The sequence below is a fragment of the Mirounga leonina genome, unplaced genomic scaffold (genome assembly GCF_011800145.1).
Source record: "Mirounga leonina isolate KUSES-001 unplaced genomic scaffold, KU_Mleo_1.0 Mir_418, whole genome shotgun sequence".
NCBI classification, from domain to species: domain Eukaryota; kingdom Metazoa; phylum Chordata; class Mammalia; order Carnivora; family Phocidae; genus Mirounga; species Mirounga leonina.
This window is the reverse complement of record NW_023270739.1, coordinates 21,263,449-21,285,444: the sequence shown is the minus strand read 5'-3', so window position 1 is coordinate 21,285,444 and position 21,996 is coordinate 21,263,449. Positions and strand designations below refer to the sequence as shown.

General features: G+C 38.2%; 2 protein-coding genes across 8 annotated transcripts in view; one reads left to right on the top strand and one right to left on the bottom strand.

Moving 5' to 3' along the window:
* ELK3 (ETS transcription factor ELK3) overlaps window positions 1–10,985 on the top strand; it is a 68,166-nt gene extending 57,181 nt beyond the window's left edge. For 3 of the 5 annotated variants that reach the window (XM_034987798.1, XM_034987793.1, XM_034987794.1), the window contains 2 exons: window positions 1,780–1,902; window positions 8,499–10,985. In XM_034987798.1, coding sequence (XP_034843689.1) covers window positions 1,780–1,902; window positions 8,499–8,597 — 222 coding nt within the window. In that variant the 3' untranslated portion in view covers window positions 8,598–10,985. Of the gene's footprint in view, window positions 1–1,779; window positions 2,524–8,498 lie in introns of those variants that run through there. The other 2 variants (XM_034987796.1, XM_034987795.1) reach the window with 2 other exon arrangements.
* Window positions 10,986–17,313: 6,328 nt separating this feature from the next.
* The window catches only part of CDK17 (cyclin dependent kinase 17), a 113,942-nt gene continuing 109,259 nt past the window's right edge, over window positions 17,314–21,996 (bottom strand). Inside the window, exons 15-16 of one of the 3 annotated variants that reach the window (XM_034987791.1) lie at window positions 20,263–20,340; window positions 17,314–17,668 (exon numbers count right to left, since the gene is read on the bottom strand). In XM_034987791.1, the coding sequence (XP_034843682.1) occupies window positions 17,637–17,668; window positions 20,263–20,340 (110 nt within the window). In that variant the 3' untranslated portion in view covers window positions 17,314–17,636. Of the gene's footprint in view, window positions 17,669–17,994; window positions 20,341–21,996 lie in introns of those variants that run through there. The other 2 variants (XM_034987790.1, XM_034987792.1) reach the window with 2 other exon arrangements.

Below are 21,996 nucleotides of genomic sequence, written 5' to 3'. Positions count from 1 at the left end.
TTATTTCATCTTCCCAGCAATCCTATAAGGTAGGCAGTTTTTCCTCCCCATTTTATAGATTTGGAAACTGAGGCATAGGTAGTTAAGTAGTGGTTCTGAGGTTGAAACCCTGGCAGAGCCCATGCTGAACCGTTAGACATCTTTTTTTTTTTTTTTTTAAAGATTTTATTTATTTATTTGACAGAGAGAGAGAAAGCGAGAGAAGGAACACAAGCAGGGGGAGTGTGAGAGGGAGAAGCAGGCTTCCCACCGAGCAGGGAGCCTGATGCGGGGCTTGATCCCAGGACCCCGGGATCATGACCTGAGCCGAAGGCAGATGCTTAACGACTGAGCCACCCAGGTGCCCCTGAACCGTTAAGTCTTAATTGCCAGACCAGATGGCCCAGCATATTTGTGAAACTGCCTTGGATTAGAAGTGGGAAGCTTATCCAAAACATGTATTTATCCTAGTCACCTCATAGGCCATTCCATGTGTAGGAAATGCTGTGGAACCAAAGACTCAAGATGGTATAAATTAGTTTACCTTTCAGCAGCTTCACAGTTTGAGAACCTTTGGATGTTTGTCTCCTTTCCGCTCAACAGAGCAGACCTTTCAACTTAGGTTTATGCCAAATATTCTCGATAATTAACGAAGCTGCTGGGGCCAATTCTAGGAAAAAATAACACTTTAGCATCCAAAGTGATGCAATCTGCAATGCTGGCGCCTTTGCTGTGGTTCTTCTTACACAAAGCACCTTATTGACATCACAAAACCACTGCGGGGCTCCTGCTAGTCAGCAAAGGTGCAAAACCACCATGGGCCAGGGAGTTTGCCTCAGCTGAGAATAAAAGCCATGCAGACATGACCAGCTGGGGCGAGTTGTTTCTTCTGTCCTTTAGCTAGCTTGCAGGCCAGGATTCCTGCTGTGTGTGTGCAAGCAAATGCAGTCCTTGGCACTCTCCTGGGAAACACAGAGTTTTGGCTTTACACCCAATCTAACAAGAAAGAATTCCCCCCCCCCCCCAAACCATTGCCAGGGAGATGAATTCTCATCAGCCCCATATCCGGAGTGGAATCTGGAAAACCCAGTTCAGAACTTTTGAAGAAGCTGCTACAGAGTATTTTAACAACAGATCCTAAAATCTTTTTTTTTAAAGATTTTATTTATTTGAGAGAGAGAATGGGAGAGAGAGCATGAGAGGGGGGAGGGTCAGAGGGAGAAGTAGACTTCCTGACTTGATCCTGGGACTCCAGGATCATGACCTGAACTGAAGGCAGTTGCTTAACCAGCTGAGCCACCCAGGCGCCCCCAGATCCTAAAATCTTAAAGGGCCATTGATACCCATGAAAGTGAAGCCTGAGAGGCCCTTTAAAAAAATGTGTGTTTGTAATGGATATCCAGTGTAGGAAAATAAAAAAAATATTGTTTAAAAAAATAAAGCCCCTTCATGGAATCCCATTTTGTACACTAAATCTTATTTAACGTGGGAAGGAAAACAAATTGAAGAAACCACCTGGACGAATGTTGCTGTAAACTTGAGTTTTACAATGTTTAGAACGTTTAGGGAAGGTAACTTGTCCATACTTTTCTCCTTCATAAAATTGCTAATGCAATACAATCAGCACTGAAGAAAGTTAAACTGTGCACAGCCTTGCAGAAATTACATAGTTGTCCGATTTTCCTAAGATGGTAAGGCTTGTTTCTTGGTTCATGGCTGGTGTACCTAGCCACACTGCTGATCGTGGCCAGAATCAGGTGATACCTTTATCAAAATCTGTGTATGTGCTTTCTTTCCCAGACACCAAATGGATTGCTTCTGACCCCGAGTCCACTGCTATCCAGCATACATTTCTGGAGCAGCCTTAGTCCAGTTGCTCCACTGAGTCCTGCCCGGTTGCAAGGGCCAAACACGCTGTTCCAGGTGAGCATTTAGAAGTGAATGTTTAAACACTGAGCTTCTAAGGGGTGTGTTTCCCCAGTCAATACTGCAGAGGTAACAGAGTTCAACCCTACATTTGGTTAAAATGTTAAGTTTCCAAAGGGAGTTAATGGTGCTGCAAAACCCAGCCTTCAGAGGCAGACATTTTTATCAAGGCAGAAATGGCATATTCATGTCAGGTATTGACAAATGGAACAATTAATTCTCGAAGTGCTTGGATATCTTCATTGACTGTGAAAACTGGGAAGTTATTAAGGAAAAGGGACTTTAAAAAATTAGGCAACATATTGACATCACTTGAAATAAATTGAAAAGAATAGTGAAGAATGTCCATACTGTAATAGAAAAGTTATCTGTATAATTCTATGAATCATAATCAAGTTCTCCTTGTTCCATAATAAGAAAGGAGCGTCCAGGGCATCTGGTTAAAAACTAAGTCTTAGCTGCTTTATCTTGCACAGCTCCTATTACTAGGTAGGTACATTTATTATTCATTCACACACTAGAATCTTGCAGTAGCACTGCTTGCGATCATGTGGTAATCAGTATTTCTTCTTTGAGACACAAAGACTGTTCCTCACAAAGATGTTACTAAGAGAAAAATAGGAAGGGTCCTAGGGACAGGAGTGAAGCAAAACTGGGGAAAGTGAAAACCCCCTCTAACTCTAGCCTGTCTCATCCACCCTGAATCCCATGCCTGCCCTCCAGTGTGGCTCACCCAAGCTAGTTGTTCTTTTGTTCCTGTTGCGTCTAGCACTGACCACTTTGTATTATGATGGCCTGTTCACCTGGCAGTCTCCTCCACTAGACTGTGGGTCCTCAAGAGGCCAGAACTACATCTTGTTTCTTGTTTACTGTGCTGCCCATCCCCCCACCCCATGTCTGGCCATATTGCTTGGCATACAAATAATGCTTAGTAATTATCACTGACTAAATGAGTGGGTACCTAAGAATTCACCAAGGAATTGGGGCACATGGCTGGCTCAGTTTGTAGAGCACGTGACTCTTTTTTTTTTTTTTTGAAAGATTTTATTTATTTGACAGAGACACAGCGAGAGAGGGAACATAAGCAGGGGGAGTGGGAGAGGGAGAAGCAGGCTTCCCACTGAGCAGGAAGCTAGATGTGGGGCTCGATCCCAGGACCCCGGGATCATGACCTGAGCCGAAGGCAGACACTTAACGACTGAGCCACCCAGGCGCCCCTGAGAGCACGTGACTGTTGATCACAGGGTCGTGAGTTTGAGCCCCACGTTGGTTGTAGAGGTTACTTTAAAAAAAAAAAAAACCAACAGAAAATTAAATATTTAAGAACCTAAGTGTTAAAAAGATCAGTTCTCTGTGTTTTGAGTTGGTCATTTTGCTCGTAAAGGTTGGTATTGACCTCCTCTGTGCCAGGAGCTATACATGCTGGGATTTAGGGTCTCGGAAGAAGGGTAGAGCTAAAGAGGTTTTGACTGCTATCTTGCTTCTCTGGTTCCTAGTAAGGTTGAGGTAGGGTTGTCATGATGTGACTGTATATCCCTAGGTAAATCAGGTTTCTCTTCTGGCCCATCTTCTCATCACAAGAAAATTGAGCTATGGTCATGCACAGCCAACATGTTCTCAGCCCTTTAAACTCCGGCAGGGAAGTAAAAACTAGAAGCAGTGAGCAATGTAGTACTAGGAAAAGTTTTAGGTTAGTATTCTCTTGGTGGAGAGCTGGAAGACCTTATTTCCTCACAGTATTCACAATGGAGCAGCAGTATTCTAGTATTAGAGCTCCTGAGGAGAGCAGTTATTTGGTGCCATGTGTACGGTAAGCTCCATGGGCACAGGGACTGCAATATTACTTTAGTTCTAGAATCTAACAAGGTCTCTGGAAGGTTCACTAGATATTTGTGAATAAAGAATGGAATCTCATGGGGCGCCTGGGTGGCTCAGTTGATTGGGCAACTGCCTTCAGCTCAGGTCATGATCCTGGAATCCCGGGATCGAGTCCCACATCGGGCTCCCGGCTGAGCAGGGAGTCTGCTTCTCCCTCTGACGCTCCTCCCTCTCATGTGCTCTCTCTCTCTCCTCTCATCCTCTCTCTCAAATAAATAAATAAATTTTAAAAATCCTAAAAAAAAAAAAAGAATGGAATCTCACTTCCCTCCTCACTGGGAATTCTGCCACCTGATTGGTACAAGGCTTGGTGATCTCTCAAGGAAGCCATGGAGAACTGCTGTTAGGGAGTTCTTTGGGATCCCTTGCCGTGGATACTAAACCTTTTCCAGCCTGTCATTCCTCACAGTAATGGTTCGTGTCCATAGTGATGGTGCACATTAGCAGGATATTCGGAGCTCTGGGTGTTGGACACACATACCCTTTTCTCTTCAGTCACTACTGTAGACCACTGGCTCTCAAAGGTAACATGAAAAAGAATCACCTTGGACGGTGTGTTAAAAGATTTTGCTGGGCCCCAACCCCAGAGTTTGATTTAGAAGGTGTGGGATGGGGCCCGATTATAACATTTCTTCAAGATTCTAGTGATGCTGTTACTCCAGAAATCTACTTTGGAGAACCACAGCAGACCAGTGGTTCCTAATTTATAACTAGAATTCTTCAGAAGAAATTGCTGCATTTAAAGACCACCTACTCAGAATTTTAATTTCACAATGTACCTGTCCTCTCTACCAGAGCCATTCAAAAACAACAACAAAAACCACAAATGGGAGGTAGGAATGGGGAAAACAATCATGTTTAGATGGTTGTTGGCAGGGCCTTGTGCCCTCTTTCTGTGACTGGGGTCCTTGAAACTAAGGAAAAACAACTTTATACCTTTTAAAATACTACTCTTCATATGTAAGAGCAGTTGTGATAGAAGTTGAAACTAGCAGTTTTGAAAATAGTAAATAAAACATGGTAAGAGGAATATTCAAAGTTCAGATTATCAGCAGTGCCCCTTTTGAACTAATAATTTTCTTTAACAATAAACCTTTCATATATACTAGACATGGAGGAAGAAAAGAAACACATTTGGGCTACAATAAGTTTTAAATGATGCTGGCAAATTTCCTGTTGTCAGGATTGAAAAGTAGATCAGAATCCTTTCGGTAAACAGTTGACAGAGCTGAGGAGTTTTTGCACAGAAGGTCCACTGATGTAATTACTGTGGCAAGTTACAGCAGATATCGAAGAATTTAAGGGAAGGAGAGAGAAGATATTAGTGCCTTTCTGGAAGAGGTGTATTTAAAAATAAAATGAGATTGGTCTGAACAGTTTGGCATTTTGAGCTTATCTACAGGGTGTCTGTTCCACTTCTGAAACAGATTTTCATCAAATTTGGCATAGGTACAGATAATATCTTGAAACAAGGCAGGATTAAGTTTTTTTTTTTTTAAGATTTATTTACTTGACAGAAAGCCGGAGAGCACAAGCAGGGTGAATGGCAGAGGGAGAAGGAGGCTCCCCACTGAGCAGGGAGCTCTCCGTGGGGCTCAATCCCAGGACCCTAGGATCATGACCTGAGCTGAAGGCAGACGCCCAACCGACTGAGGCACCCAGAATTAAGTTTTCAATTGAAGATGTTTTCTGAATGTTTTAATTCAACAAATCTAACCCAGAAAATATTTGCAATGCTCTGTTATCAGGGACTGTAGGAGAATATACACTATGGGAATAACAGATATATAAACAAAACGTTATAGGAACCCAACAGGGAATAGCTTTCTAGCTAGGGACTAGATGAAGGCTCCGCTGGAAGAAGTGGCACCTGAGCTGGGAAGGACAGACAGGATTTTGGCAGAGAGAAAAGCACCTTCTAGATAATCTCCATGATTTGGATATGCAAGTGCATAGTCTGTCCAGGAAGGGACTGGGTGATTAGAAAAGCAGCTGAAGGTCTTGAATGCTATGCTCAGGGTTTTCCACCTTAGTCTCTTGACAACCATGGAAGGTTTTCTAAGCTGGATATAAAAGAACAGATTTAATTATACTATTTTTTAGATTTTTAAATTTATTTGAGAGAGGAAGAAGCAGACTCCCCACTGAGCAGGGGGCCTGACACACCTTGGGATCATGACCTGAGCAGAAAGCAGATGCTTAACCGACTGAGCCACCCAGGCACCCCTAAAATCTCTATTTTAGGAAGATATTGCTGACACCAGTGTGGTGGAAGGACTGAAGAGAAAGCAGAAAGTATAAGGTGCAGGAAGATAGGAGGAATATTTATACTACCGCAAATACTGAGGGAAAAATCATCTTTTAGAATAGTAGAAATAGGAATATATTTAGAAGATACTCCAGACGTAAAATTGAGAGAAGGACTTTTAGTTGGGTTTGAGGAGTAAGAGGTAGTGAAAATTAGGAAGTGGCAAAGATTACTTACGTGATTAAAAGACTAGAAATACTATAAGTAAGAAGTTAACGTTTATTGAGGGCTACTGTATGCTAGACGTTGTTCAAAGCACTTTTCATGGCTTCTCATTTAATACAGTTGACCCTTGAACAATGTGGGGATTCGGGGTGCTGACCTCCCCCTTACAGTTGAAAATCCATGTAGGACTTTTGACTCTTCAAAAACTTAATTACTAATAGCCTAATGTTGACCAGAAACCTTTCTGATAACAGTTGATTAACACATATTTTGCATGTTATATGTATTATTATGCTGTATTCTTATAATAAAGTAAGCTAGGGAAAAGAAAATCGCAAGGAAAATATATTTGTAGTACTATACTGTGTTTATTGAAAAAAATCTGCACATCTATGTTGCTCAAGAGTCAACTGTACTCCCAATAGTTCTTTTTGAAAAGATAAGGAAACTAAGGCCCAGAGATGTTGCTCAGTTTACCCAAGACCACACGTTAGTAAGTGGCAGAGCCCTGACTGAAGTTTAGGGTCCTGCTCATATCACCACTCTCACCGACTTAAGAGTGAACACGGAATAGCAGGTTTTTGGTGAAGACGCATTGATGGGGACATCTAGCTGACAGCAGGAAAGGATTGTTGAGTCCAGTATAGGAGAAAGGAAGGCTGAAAACAAAACTTTGGGGGGAACGTTGCAACTTAAGCGAGTGAAGGTGGGGAGTCAATAAAGGTGAAACAGGCCAGAAAAGCCAGGCAAGAGAAACTACAACAGAGTGTATAGAAATAAAGAGCAGAGGGCAGAAATCAATAATATACTTTTTAAAACAGGAAGATTAACAAAACCAAAAGCTGCTTCTTTTGAAAACACCAGTAAGATGGACAAAAAATAAAATGAGAAAAGATTGCAAATAAGCTAAGAGAACGAAAATTCAAAACCTGCTCTTCATTCTGTGTTCACTCTTAAGTCAATGGGAATAGTAGTTAGGAGCGCGGATCTTAAGAGTATAAACTATATGCAAATAGATTTGATAACCCAGTTGAAATGGATAAAATTCTACAAACAACTAAAGTTCCAAAGTGTCAGAAAAGAAACAAAAACCTTGAATATGCCAATGACCATTAAAGAAACTGAAATAGTATTTAAAGAGCACACTCACACCACGCCCTGCCAAAAATAAGTTGGGCAGTTTGGTACAAAAAGCGCAGGATCTTTCAGAGTTTAAAACTTGGCTTTACTGCCTACTAGTCTTTAACCAATCAGAACTTACTTGAATTCTGTTTTCTATTAAATGGGGATAACCAAACTTACTTTACAGGCTTCTAGATACCAACTGAAATGACAACCACTGATAAACTGGAAGGCACTACACATAACAGTTATTGAAATAGTTTGAAAATTGAAAAAATATATTCTGTATTTATTGTACTTCTAACTTGTACTAGGCTCTGTAGTTTGATATTTAGTGTTGCAATTGAATATTAACTTATCTAAATAGAAATTAAACTGGAAGATAGCCCAGGAGAACATTTTGACACATACCAATCTAGACAACAAAAATCTAGTTGTGAATAGTAATGTATTAAAAGGAGGTCTTTAATTATTCTTGTTGAGTTGGGAGTATAGTGGTATTTTTTTAGACCTGAAAGTTATCAAAGCATATACTTTTATCCCATTTATCATCTTACTTACCCACACTACAGAAATTAACTTTACTCTTTGTTTTGTCACTTAAAGGTGATTAAGTTTGGTATTATCATTGTAATTAAAAAAAAATTTCCTCAGCTCCAAGATACATTCCTGCTTTCTAAATCTTTTAAGCTAAAACATTCTTCATTTTTAGCAGTTACTGAGAAGCATTTTTTTATACTCTAGAAAAACAATGGCCATTTTCAAAATACGGTATTAGAAATTTTACATGTGAATCAGTAGAGTCAGTTGTCTGTGGTTTTCAAAATTACTTTAAGCAAATCAACATTCTAAGTAGCTTGGAACCTTTTAAAAGGAGTATTTGAACATGCTTTAGCACCACAGGTACATTTTTTTCTAGTGGCTAGGCATATAAAATAGGGACATTTTCTGGGCCTTCTCCCTTGTTTGCTGTATGTAATCTTGAGCTCATTCTGTAAAATAATTTGCAACCCCTCTGTCCCAAGGGTGATCCACTATGGTCTGTCTAGGAATGTAAAGAATTCAAGTTTGTCCCAATGGGTCTGCAATAATTATTTTAAAAATCTTCTGTCCCCTACAGTTTCCAACACTGCTTAACGGCCACATGCCAGTGCCAATCCCCAGTCTGGATAGAGCTGCTTCTCCAGTACTGCTTTCTTCGAACTCTCAGAAATCCTGATGACATCTGGCCACAGTTAAAGACTTATTAACTGATGAAATAAATTTGTCCCCATGGGCTAGTTTACCTGTGTCATGAGAAGGACGTTGTGAAACCCTGTTAATTTGGTTTGCACTTTTCATAACATGGATAGTCTAGATTTATGTTAGCATTTTTAAAACTTTTTTATATTCAAGTATATATGAAGATCTGTTTGGCATTAAGTGATTTTTTAATGGTTTTGTTTTTATATCCTCTTAGCTCTTAAGTGTTGAACACTGTTGACAGTGAAGAACTTTTCTTAATGGTTTTCAGTGTAACTAATAAGGATGTGAAGCTTTTCTTTCTAATTCCGCATATGCTGAACTATGCTTATAGACACTATAACCAGCTGTGCCTTCCTTTGCATTTAGTTTTATGTAAATGGTTTATATATTTTTTAGTATTAAGAGAAAATGTTTGGAAGACAAAAATTAGTATCAAACAGCTCTCTAGTAGAATCATTATTTTTCACAAGTAGGCAAAATGAAAGCTTATTCATATTTTTCTTTTTCGCTTTCAATTGTATAAGAATTGCCTTAGAACCTCTTTTGAACTGAAGTTCAGTAAATGTCCAATTTCATGTTTTTATAAAAGAAACTAAGCCATATTTAGAAAATAAACATTCACAAAAGAAAATGTTCTAAAGTGCATTTTTTAAAAAATGAAGTTTGAAAGGCTAGCCACCTAGCTGTTTACAATCTTTTAGACTCCTCCCAAACAAAAACCTGAGATGGAAATCTACATCAAGTTCACTCTACCCATTCCCTTGGAATATATCCTATGTAAGCATATTCTTATTTCAAAAAATTAATTAGCTGTGGTTCTCCCAGTTTTCCATAGCAAATCACACCCCTGATACATTTCCTGTATCATCATGAGTTAGGGTTTCACTAAACCCCTAGAACTATAACATTTAAACATCTTATGGTTAGGAAGAGGCTCACAGACTGGTTGATGAACACAACAATTCTGTAACATCAGGTATCTTCAGGTGTATAAGGCATAGCCTTGTTTGTGGAAACAGAGGCAGGATACACTGCTTTATGTATTAACTAAGTTTATAGTGAGAATGAAGGAAATTGGATATAAGAAATATATAACTCTTCAGGAACTTCATTGTGGAACTGAACTACATTTGGAGCATTCAGCAGTAAATTCTTTTGCGTAGTGTTAAAGCAGTGGTAACAGAAACAGCAGGGGCCACTCTTAAGGCATTGTTCTGTACATGAAGTAGGAAAGTTCTAATGTGAAGAGACCTGGAAAGTGCCCAGTGCTTTCAAGATCAGATTATCATCCTTAACTGTAAGTAACAAACCAATTTGAAATGTGGCCAAATAACTGATTCCACAGTAGGTGTTAAATGGCAAGATTATGAAAAAGGTGTAAAAAACAAAGCTTGTAAAAGCAAACATCTCTTGAATTTTCGAAGAATCTAAAACTTTGTTATAATGCTTAAAATCTTGAGGTTTTTCCATTGGAATTAAGTGTGTCTGTGTATGGGGATGTACAAATCTATAATATACACTTTTGGATATAAAGTAAATTCCAAAATCCAGACACTACTGTCACTTCCACATAAACTGAGGATAATTCTGTACTAAAATAAAATAGCTGGTACAGGGAACTGATATTTACCAAACATGAAATGTTAAAGGTAGAGGGGGCCTTTGAGAATGCTTCTTACCACGGTTTCCAGATAAAGCAATTACACAGAAGCAACTGGGAGTTCCCTAAGGTCACACAGCTCATTAAAGGTAGAACAAATGATTGGTGCTCAGTCCAGTTCTATTTTCCCATGCCTAACTATAAGCAACTACTGGCCCAAATCTGTTAGGTAGAAAAAAAAAACAGATAAACCCAAGGAAGTTAATCAATGTACAAAAATCTCAACCCAAAATATTTTTAAATGTATATGCTGATTGGAAATACTCTAATGACTATAAATCCGATTCTTGTATTTCCTTCCTTGAAATACTATGATTGACATACATTCTAGCTCCGTTTTTAGAAATGGAAAAACGCCATACATTTTATGGATCAAAAAACTCACTAGGACACAGATACAGAACTGGAGGTATTGAAGTATAACTCATAGCTCTGCCTCATTGTGTGTGTGTGTGTGTGTGTGTGTTAACAATTTTAGTCAGAAAATAGGTTTCAAAGGACATATTAAATAACTTTTTTTCCTTTTTATATGTCTGTTTCATCAGTGTTAATCTGCTATGGCTAAGGTTTTATAGAACTATAACCTAAACGTCGTTCTCTTTGTACACATCTTTTCTATGATGCATATCTTCATTCACGTTCATATATGTATCAATTTTATTATATTATTTTTGTTCAATAAATACTTTGTGATAAAAGGTGTGAGGAGGAAAGTGGGTTGGTTTACTTCCATTTACTTGGGATGATCCAAATTTTACTTCTCTATATGGGTACAAGTTAGAAAATAAGTCTTGTCATCTAGCCTTAAATATGATACATCAAAACATATTACATATATATATATATATATAATCTGCTTTAAAAAGATATTTAAGGAAACAGAATTACTGAGGTTGACTTAGGGGATGGGGTGGGGGGAGAATGGGTTTGAAAAGTTGGTCCTCTGATCTTTTAAATCTTAAGGTCTACCAATCATTCTATATTGAAATAGGGGTAGGTAAGGAGGAAGAGAAGAAACAAATTATCATTTATTCTTTCAGCTGCAACTAACACCATACTCAATGGTGAAAGACTGAAAGGGTTTTCCCTAATATAAAGAACATGTTGCCAATTCTACTTCAACAACAGGACTGAAAGTCCTAACCAAAGTAATTAGGCAAAAAAATAAAAGAAATTCAAATAATAAAGTAAAGCTATCTCTATTCATAGATGACATGGTCTTATATGTAGAAAACCTTATAGAATCCACAAAAAAAGTTAATAAAGTCAGCAAAATTATAGGATACAAAATCAACACAAAAATCATTTCTATTTCTACACACTAGCAAATGAAAAACTCAAAAAAGAAATTTAGAAAATAATTCCACCTACAATAACATCAAAAAGAATAAAATACTTAGGAATGAATTTAAGGAGGCACAAGACTTCGTACACTGAAAAACTACAAAACATTGCTTAAAAAAATTAAAGCTATCCTGCATTCATGGACTGGAAATCCCAATACTCACAAAGAATCTACAGATTCAGGGTGCCTGGGTGGCTCAGATGGCTGGGCATCTGCCTTTGGCTCAGGTCATGATCCTGGGGTCCTGGGATCGAGTCCCACATCAGGCTCCCTGCTCCTCAGGGAGCCTGCTTCTCCCTCTACCTCTCTCTCATGAATAAATAAATAAAAAATCTTAAAAAAAGGGGTGCCTGGGTGGCTCAGTCGTTAAGCGTCTGCCTTCGGCTCAGGTCATGATCCCAGGGTCCTGGGATCGAGCCCCACATCGGGCTCCCTGCTCTGCGGGAGGCCTGCTTCTCCCTCTCCCACTCACCCTGCTTGTGTTCCCTCTCTTGCTGTGTCTCTGTCAAATAAATAAATCTTAAAAAAAAAAAAAAAAAAAAAGGAATCTACAGATTCAATGCAATTCCTACCATAATCCTAATGGCATATTTCCTGAGAAATAGAAAAACCCCATCTTAAAATTTAAATGGAATTTCAAGGGACCCTGAATAGCCAAAACAATCATGAAAAAGAAGAACAAAGTTGGAGGACTCCTTGATTTCCAAACTTACAAAGCTACAAGTAATCAAAACATTGTGGTACTGGCAGAAAAAGAGAAATGTAGACCAATAAAACAGAATCAAGAGCCCCAAAATAAACTCTCACATTTATGGCCAATTGATTTGTAACCAATTTAGGTGGCCAAGGTGCCAAGACCATTTTGAGAAATGGACAGTCTTTTTAACAAAGAGTGTTGGGAAAACTAATGATTCACATGCAAAAGAATAGTTAGATCCTCACTTTACACCACATAGAAAAATTAACCCAGGGTGCCTGGGTGGCTCAGCTCGTTAAGCGGCTGCCTTCGGCTCAGGTCATGATCCCGGGGTCCTGGGTTCAAGGCCCACGTCCAGCTCCCTGCTCAGCGGAGAGCCTGCTTCTCCCTCTCTCTCTGCCTACTTGTGCTCTCTGTCAAATAAATAAAATCTTTAAAAAAAAAAAAAATTTAACCCAAGATGGACCAAAAATTAAGATGGATTACCTAAATGTAATAAGCATTAAAATGATAAAACTCTTAAACAGGGGAAAATATTCATGACCTTAAATTTGGCAGTTTCTTAAATATGCCACCAAGATCAGAAGTAAAAAAAAAAAAAAATATGGTGGATGTCATTAAAATGAGCAATTTTATGTATTAAAAGGACACCACCAAGAAAGTAAAAGACAACCCACAGAATGGAAAAAAATAACTAAGTCATATACCTCGTATGTGTCTAATATATAGAATATATAAAGAGGAGCGCCTCGGTGACTCGGTTAAGCTTCTGACTTGATTTCAGCACAGGTCATGGTGTCATGGTCATGAGATCGAGCCTCTCATCGGGCTCCCTGCTCAGCAGGGAGTCTGCTTGGGATTCTCTCCCTCTCCCTCTGCCCCTCCCTCCTCCCTACTCGTGTGCACTCTAAAATAAATCTTAAAAAAAAAAAAAGAATATGTAAAGAACTATAGCTTAAAACAACCCAACTCAGCAACAACAGTTTAAAAATGGGGAAAGGACTTGAACAGACTCTTCTCCAAACCAGATATACAAATGGCCAACAAGCACATTTAAAGATGCTCAATATCCTACTCACTAGGGAAATGCAAATCAAAACCACAATGAGCTACCATGTCATAAGTATTAAAATGAGTATAATTTTTTTAAAAATGGAAAATAAGTGTTGGTGAGGATGAGAAATTAGAACTCCCATACATTACTGCTGGGAATGTAAAATGCTGCAGTTGCCATGGACAATCATTTGATGGTTCCTCAAAAAGGTAAACATAGAATTACTAAATGACCCAACAATTCAACTCCTAGGTATATAAACTCAAAGAATTGAAAACAAGGACCCAAAGAGATGCTTGTACACCCATGTTCATGGCAGCATTATTCACAAAAGCCAAGAAGTGGAAAAAAAGCTCATGTGAAATCAACAGATAAATGTTTAAACAAAATGTACATTTGAAGAATATTATTCAGCCATGAAAAGAAATAAAATTCTGATACATGCTACAACATGGATAAAACGTGAAAACATCATTCTAAGTGAATGAAATAAGCCAGACACCACTATGGTAAAGCTCCACTTACATGAAATACCTACAATAGGCAAATTCAGACACAAGAAGTACAGGCATACCAGGGGTGCCTGGCTGGCTCAGTTGGAAGGGCATGCGACTCTTGATCTCAGCGTTGTGATTTCAAGCCCCATGTTGGGCGTAGAGATATACTTAAGTAAATAAATAAAAACTTAAAAGAAAAATTAGACATACCTTGGAGATATTGAACGTTCAGTTCCAGACCATTGCAATAAAGCAAATACCATTAATAAAGTGAGCCAAATAAATTTTTTCATTTCCTAGTACATATAAAAATTATGTTTATGCTATACTGCAGTCTATTAAGTGTGCAATAACACTAAGTACATACTTTTGTGAAAAAAAATTCTTTATTGTTAAAAAAAATGCTAACCCGTCTGAGCTTTCGGTGTGTCACAGTCCTTTTGCTGGTGGAGGGTCTTGCCTTGATGTTGATAGCTGCTGACTGATCAGGGTAGTAGTTGCTGAAGGCTGGAGTGGCTGTGGAAATTTCTTAAAATAAGACAATGAAGTCTGCGGAAACGATGGAAGAGTCCTTTCATGCTATTTGATAGCAATTTACCCACAGAACTTCTTTCAAATTGGAGTCATCTTAAACCCTGATACTGCTTTATCAACTAAGTTTATTTATGTGATATTCTAAATCTTTTGCTGTCATTTCAACAATCTTCACAGCATCTTTACCAGGAGTAGATTCCATTTCAAGAAACCCCTTTGCTCATCCATAAGAAGCAACTTCTTATCATTACAAGTTCTATCATGAAATTGCAGCAATTCAGTCACATCTTCAGGCTCCACTTATAATTCTAGTTCTCTTACTATTTCCACCACATCTGCAGTTACTTCTGCTCAAGTCTTGGAATTAGCTTCTTCCAAATTCCTGTTAATGTTGATATTCTGGCCTCTTCCCATGAATCACACATGTTGTTAATGGCACTTAGAATGGTGAATCCTTTCCAGAAGTTTTCAATTTACTTTGCCCAGATCCATCAGAGGAATCACTACTATGGCAGCTATAGCTTTTGAGATGTATTTTTTTTTTTTTTTTTAAAGATTTTACTTATTTGAGAGAGGGAGAGGGAGAAGCAGACTCCCTGCTGAGCAGGGAGCCCGATGCGGGGCTTGATCCCAGGACTCTGGGATCATGACCTGAGCCGAAGGCAGCCACTTAACCGACTGAGCCACCCAGGTACCCCGTGAGATGTTTTTCTTAAAGAATAAGACTTGAAAGTCAAAACTACTCCTTGATCTACGGGCTCCAGAGCAGATGTTGTGTTAGCAGGCATGAAAACAAGATTGGTCTTGGTTGTCCATCTCCATCAGAGATCCTGGGTGTTCAGGTGCATTGTCAATGAACAATAATATTTTGAAAACCTTTTTCCTGAACAGTAGGCTTAAAATATTCAGTAAATCATGCTATAAAGAGATGTGCTCTCATCCAGGCTTTGTTGTTTCACTGACAGAGCACAGGGAGAGTAGATTTAGCATAATTCTTAAGGGTCTTAGGGTTTTCAGTATGGTCAATGAGCACTGGCTTCAACTTATAGTCATCAGCTGCATTAGTCTCTAATAAGAGAGTCTATTTTTTTTTTTTTAAGATTTTTATTTATTTATTTGAGACAGAGAGAATGAGAGACAGAGAGCATGAGAGGGAGGAGCAGACTCCCTGCCTAGCAGGGAGCCCGATGCGGGACTCGATCCCGGGACTCCAGGATCATGACCTGAGCCGAAGGCAGTCACTTAACCAACTGAGCCACCCAGGCGCCCCGAGTCTATTTTTTTTTTTTTTTAAGATTTTATTTATTTATTTGAGAGAGAGAGAATGAGAGACAGAGAGCATGAGAGGGAGGAGGGTCAGAGGGAGAAGCAGACTCCCCGCCGAGCAGGGAGCCCGATGCGGGACTCGATCCTGGGTCTCCAGGATCATGACCTGAGCCGAAGGCAGTCGCTTAACCAACTGAGCCACCCAGGCGCCCCTATTTTTTTTTTTTAATCATCAGCTGCATTAGTCTCTAATAAGAGAGTCTATTTTTTTTTTTTTTTTTTTAAGATTTATTTATTTCAGGGCGGGGAGAGAAAGAGAATCTCCACCAAGTGTGGAGCCCAAAGCAGGGCTTCATCCCACAACCCTGAGATCACGAGCCAAAAATCAAGAGCCGGATGCTCAACCAACTGAACCATCCAGGCACCCTAGTCAATCTTTTGAAACTCTGAAGCCAGGCACTGACTTCTCCTTTCTAGCTATGAGAGACCCAGATGGCATCTTCTTCCAAGAGAAAGCTATTTTGCCTACACTGAAAATCTGTTTAATGTAGCCACTTTCATTAATTATCTTTAGCTAGATCTTCTGGATAACTTGCTGCTTCATCTTGTACTTTTATTTTATGCAGACATCTTTCCTTTAACCTCATGAATCCACCTCTGTTAGCTTCAAACTTTTCTTCTGCAGCTTCTTCACCTCTCTAAGAGAACTGAAGAGAGACAGGGCTTTGTTCTGGATTAGGTTTTGGCTTAAGGAAATGTTGTAGCTGATTTGATCTTCTACCCAGGTCAATAAAACTTTCTCCGTATCAGCAATAAGGTTGTTTCACTCTATCATTTATGTGTTCACTGGAGTAGCTCTTTTAATTTCCTTCAAGAACTGTTCCTTTGCATCCGACAGCTTGGCTGACTGGAGCAAGGGGCCTAGCTTTCAGCCTATGTTGGCTTTTGACATGCCTTCCTGACTAAGCTTAAATTATTTCTAGCTTTAATTTAAATTCAGAAATGTGTGACTCTTCCTTTCACTTGAACAACTAAAGGCCATTGTAGGGTTATTAATTGGCCTAATTTCAGTACTGCATCTCAGGGAATAGGGAGGCCTGAGGGGAGGGAGAGAGATGGGGGAACAACCTGTTGGAGGAGCAGTCAGAACACATACAACACTTATCAATTAAGTTCACTGTCTTGCATAGGTGGGATCTGTGGCACCCCCAAAACAATTACAGTGGTAAATCAGGGATCATCACAAATCACCACAACAAATATAGTAATAATAGAATTTGAAATACTGTGAGAATTACCAAAATGTGACACAGAGACACAAAGTGAACAAATGCAGTTGGAAAAATGGCACTGGCAGGGTTGCCACAAACCTTCAATTTATTAAAAAATGCGTATCTGCAAAGCACAATGAAGTGCAGCACAGTAAAATGAGTTATGCCTACACATTAGAAGTTACCAGACGCTGTGGGGAGGGGGAAATGAGGATTTCTTAATGGGTATAGCGTTTGTTTGGAGATGAAAATCTTTGGAAAAAGATAGTGGTAATTGCTGTACAACATTCTAATGCCACTATATTGTGTACTTACAATGGATAAAAATGGCAAATTAAAAAAAAAAAAACAGTAAAAACAGAAGCATACAAAAAAACAACTTTATGAATTGTCCTGGATCCAAAAGATAGATTATGAAACATGTTAACAAGTAGTCTTTCAAATGCAATAAAGCATCAGATAGGATGGAGCCACTTCTATACACCTAAAGCAACATATTCAATGTGTGTTAACAACATCACTTGGAAGGAAAACAAAAAAGGCATCCTCTCTTACCTTTAAAACCATGTCAGTATAAGATGAATCGTAAGTGTTCAAGGTTCAAAATTTCTGAGTTTCAATTCTCTTCATTGCAAAGTTTTCAGGATCTGAATGGTGGTGCTCAAGTATCAAAAAAAGTATCAAATTCCTTAATACAATGAAGAAACATTCCTAGAACTTCCTAGGAAGAAGAATTTTATATAACTACTGGATATATTTCTTCACCTTTTATATGCAAGAATATCAAACTTATAGATAACTATAAGAAATTTGCAAAACATCATTTATATAACCTATGAAATGAAAAATCTGACAGCTTTATAATTGAGTACTATCCTATAAAATTACAGTAGAGATTATTAAATGAATGGCCAGCACAAATATAAATTAAGTATCATTACTGGCACAGTGAGACTTCATGATCTTAAAAATGAAACCCATAAAGGAAAATGATACCATTCTGCACAGCCTCCTTCCCCCAGAAAGAACTATGACTCAACAAAACCACATTTTAACAACATGAAGATCTTGTTATTATAAATTTCAAAACAAAACGGAGGAATTTCCACATAATATTTATAACCTTCAAAGTACAATATTAATACAGGTCTGTCAGTTAGAAATAACAGCAGTTTGTTAGGCTACAGGATTTAACATAAAACCAATTTACAAATGTGAAAAGCAGTAGTGGTCCAATATTCACCATTACACATGAATCTGTTTCTTCCAGAAAATTTTTTTTAAAAATTAAAATTTCTGTATCATGAAATATTAAAATAACACCCAAACATGCCACAATCACTATTCACAAATAAAGTTAAAATGAAATATACAAAAATTCACTTAATACTGTTAAATAACAATAAACTACAAGATTTCCTGAACAGAAATGGTAGGACCCCTGAATGTTTTACAGTGAATATCAGGAAAAAAAAATTAAGTTATGATTATTTTCATGATATATAAGCCAAAAATTTACATGACCATTTCAAAATATACCAATTAAGATTTGTAGTTTGTAAGATGCACTAAATGAATAGTCCCTAAAAGTTAACACAAATGCTTAAAACACTTACCAACACCAAGGTGTGTTTATGATGTTCAAAGAGATGCATAATTGAAACTGTAATATTTACTACCTCTGATAAACACATTAATACCTACAATGCTTTAAAACAATCCTCTAAGTTCTTGTTTCTCTCATTTGTATTTATCATGGCTCATTTCAAAGACATATTACAGCTTTTAGCTGATTCCAAGTGAATGTTATTAAAACATACATATACACACGCAGCTCCCCAAATGAAATAAATCGCTCCCCAAAGAAGTATTATCCCTTCTAATAAAAGAATCGTATTTAAGACAAAAACAAGACCTCACATATTTCACTGGACTTGTATGGTTTAGTTTTAACTAAATTAAAGCACATTGTAAAATAGGTAAGTGTATTAGTATACACATATCCAATAATATGCAGTAAATATTTCTAAAATGAGGAAAGGTAAAAATAAATAATTTTGGTGCTTTAATTTACTGGTATCTAATGTGAGATCCCTATATCAGGTGTTCACTTGCTTGAATCAACTTCTGCATCACATGCTTTCCTAAACATATGTGCTCATCAATTTCTTAGCTACTCTACTTGCGGATGTTCAATAAAAAATTATATAGCATGAACTTAGAGTGTTCAAGATGGCTCACTTATTTTACTGTTAAGCAAAGCTAAATTTACATTCCAGGAAACACTGCAGTTTAATTTTTAAAACAAACAAGAAATGCAGCAGTAAAACAATTCGTGAGGAGAAACAGATGCATTCACATCTAATAAAGCCACTGCAACTTCTTCAGGCATTTAACTGTTGTGTTAAATAAACAGACAGTAGTTATTTAGCAGCAATGATTCCGCAATAAATAATGCACTGTGTTTCTCAGTCCTGCACAAAAATTGCAGCTACAGTTACATCAACAGCTGTAACCTACTGGCTCTAATGGCAGAGAAGACCTTAAAACCAACTGTACAAAAAAATTGTCACACTGTGACAACAAATATAAAAACAATCTGTAGGTCTGAAATAAAAAGACTCCACTGTGAAGAGGACAGTGTAGACAAACGGAGATTCCAAGTCCACCAAAAGAAATAATTGCCTTCAGATCTGAGTCCTTGATTGATAAGAAAGGCTGGGGGCTGGGCTTGAAACCATTTTATCAGACTTAAAAGAGCATGCTCTGTCTTCTGTTCTTCCCATGTCCTAAAATATAAAGTCATTTTATGAGGCAGTTCAAGGTTCAGTTTTATCCCACATACAGTATTTGGTGACTCTAGGAAGCTAATGTTCCCACCAGCAAAAACTAATGTTCCACGATAAGAGTGATCAGCACTGTCTTAAAGACCCTTTTGTTGATGGGGTCAGTCTATAGCTTCTATGCTTCGAAGTGATGAACCTGAAGACTAGGGAAGCACAAGGTGTGTCTTCTGCCTCAGGTACCAGGGATGGCGTGTGCAGTGATCAAGCCAGGCCACTTGTAAAAGGTCTTTGTGCCATCTGCAGCTTTCAGGATCCCTGACTTGACTGAGTCAGATTTCTCTCTGAAGAATTACTGAGCTGCCCACATCATACAGAAAAGTGAGTACGTGCAATGCTAAACATACAGTTGTGGAATGCACTGTACATTGGTTTTTACATCAATAATTTTACTGATCAAGTTATAAACCAAAAACGTGGTTCCACGCAAAATTTCATGATCGACACGTGAAATGGTTTATGACAAACACACCTGTCTCTGGATAAGAAGAGTTTCGAAAACCCGGGTCCTTTTGCAACTGAATCTCTTTCAAACTGAATATTGATACACCTAAAATGCATAGACAAAAACTATCAGGTGAAGGTCTAACATTATTAAAACAAATATAACCCAACTACAGACAGAATGTTTAAAAATGTATATTGATTCAACACGAAACATTTATGCTACATTTACAAGGTTACAGCCGTACTGAACTATTTTCCCCTTTGTCCCAGTGTTTTGAGAAGGAAACCAAACAAAATAATCTCCCCTCAGAAACTTTCCCCTACAACTCTGCTTTGAATAATGCTTCCAATATGTTTCTCCTAGAATATGTACACATAGAGAATATACACTGTCTCTTTCTAGGACTTATTGGGGTTGGGAGACCTAATCAAAAGGTATTTCTTGACTTTTATTCTCTCTGTCCTTTATGTCTCCTTATAATGGCAGAAGGTATCAGGGCCTCAAAATAACTGCAGATTTTCAGAAAAAAAAACAATAGGTTTGTACACAACCATAACTGCCTACCTCAAACTATGAAACTTGGGTGTTAATAATGAAATGTAAATATCATTTTTTTTTTTAAAGATTTTATTTATTTGACAGAAAGAGAGTACAAGCCGGGGAAGTGGATGGCAGAGGGAGGGAGAGGGAGAAGCAGGCTTCCCCGTCGAGCAGGGAGTCTGATGTGGGGCTTGATCCCAGAACCCTGGGATCGTGACCTGAGCCTAAGGCAGACGCTTAACCGACTGAGCCACCCAGGTGCCCCTGTAAATATCATCTTAAAAAAAAACACTTGTAATTCATCTTTCTCATTTCCATCTCTGCCAGAGAGGTAGTCTTTCATTAAAAAATATCCAGGTAAGTTCTAAGTGAAAAGTCTTAAGGATTCTTGATTCCAATTAGCAAACCTCAATGAATCAATATTCTTTAGTGGTAAATAAGAATGGGAAATTAATGAAAGCTTTTGGAATCTCAGTTCCTAAATATTCTAATTCCCCATTCACCTTACTCAGTTTTAAAGTAAAATGTTGGGGTAATCTTTTAAAAGGAGGTTATGAGTAAAATGAAGCAGTTAACTCAGGCATGAGAAATCAGCTCTTTTAGTGACTGACAATACACTCACCACTTTCATGAAGATAGTAAAGTCAGCGACCGTAGCAAAGAAAAATCATCTTTGTACCTTGAAAAGGAAATCTACTTTCACAAGAAAACAATTTTATGTTTTGGATGTGCTTCACTACTCTGCCTGAAATCCATTTTTAGAAACTCTGAATCAAAGCAATCAAGAATGGGCCTAATGACAATGTCTATCATCAGATGGCATTTTCCAATTTAAGTCTAATAAGATTAATAACCCATGCCTAAGTACTATTGATTTCTTACAGAGCAGTGGCAATGTGTTCAGTGTTAAAAAGAAACAAATTAAGGGGGTGCCTGGGTGGCTCAGTCAGTTGGGCGTCTGACTCTTGGTTTCAGCTCGGGTCAAGTTCTCATGGGTTGTGGGGTCAAGCCCCACTCGAGCCCCACGTTGGGCTCCAAGCTCAGCAGGAAGTCTGCTCGAAGATTCTCTCCCTCTGCCCCTCCCCCTACTCGCAGGGGCACGTTCTTACTCACTCACTTTCTCTAAAATAAGTAAGTCTTAAAAAAAAAAAAAAGAAACAAATTAAAACACATGCAAATCAGACACACTTCCCTTCAAGGAATTCTGATCTGGTTACA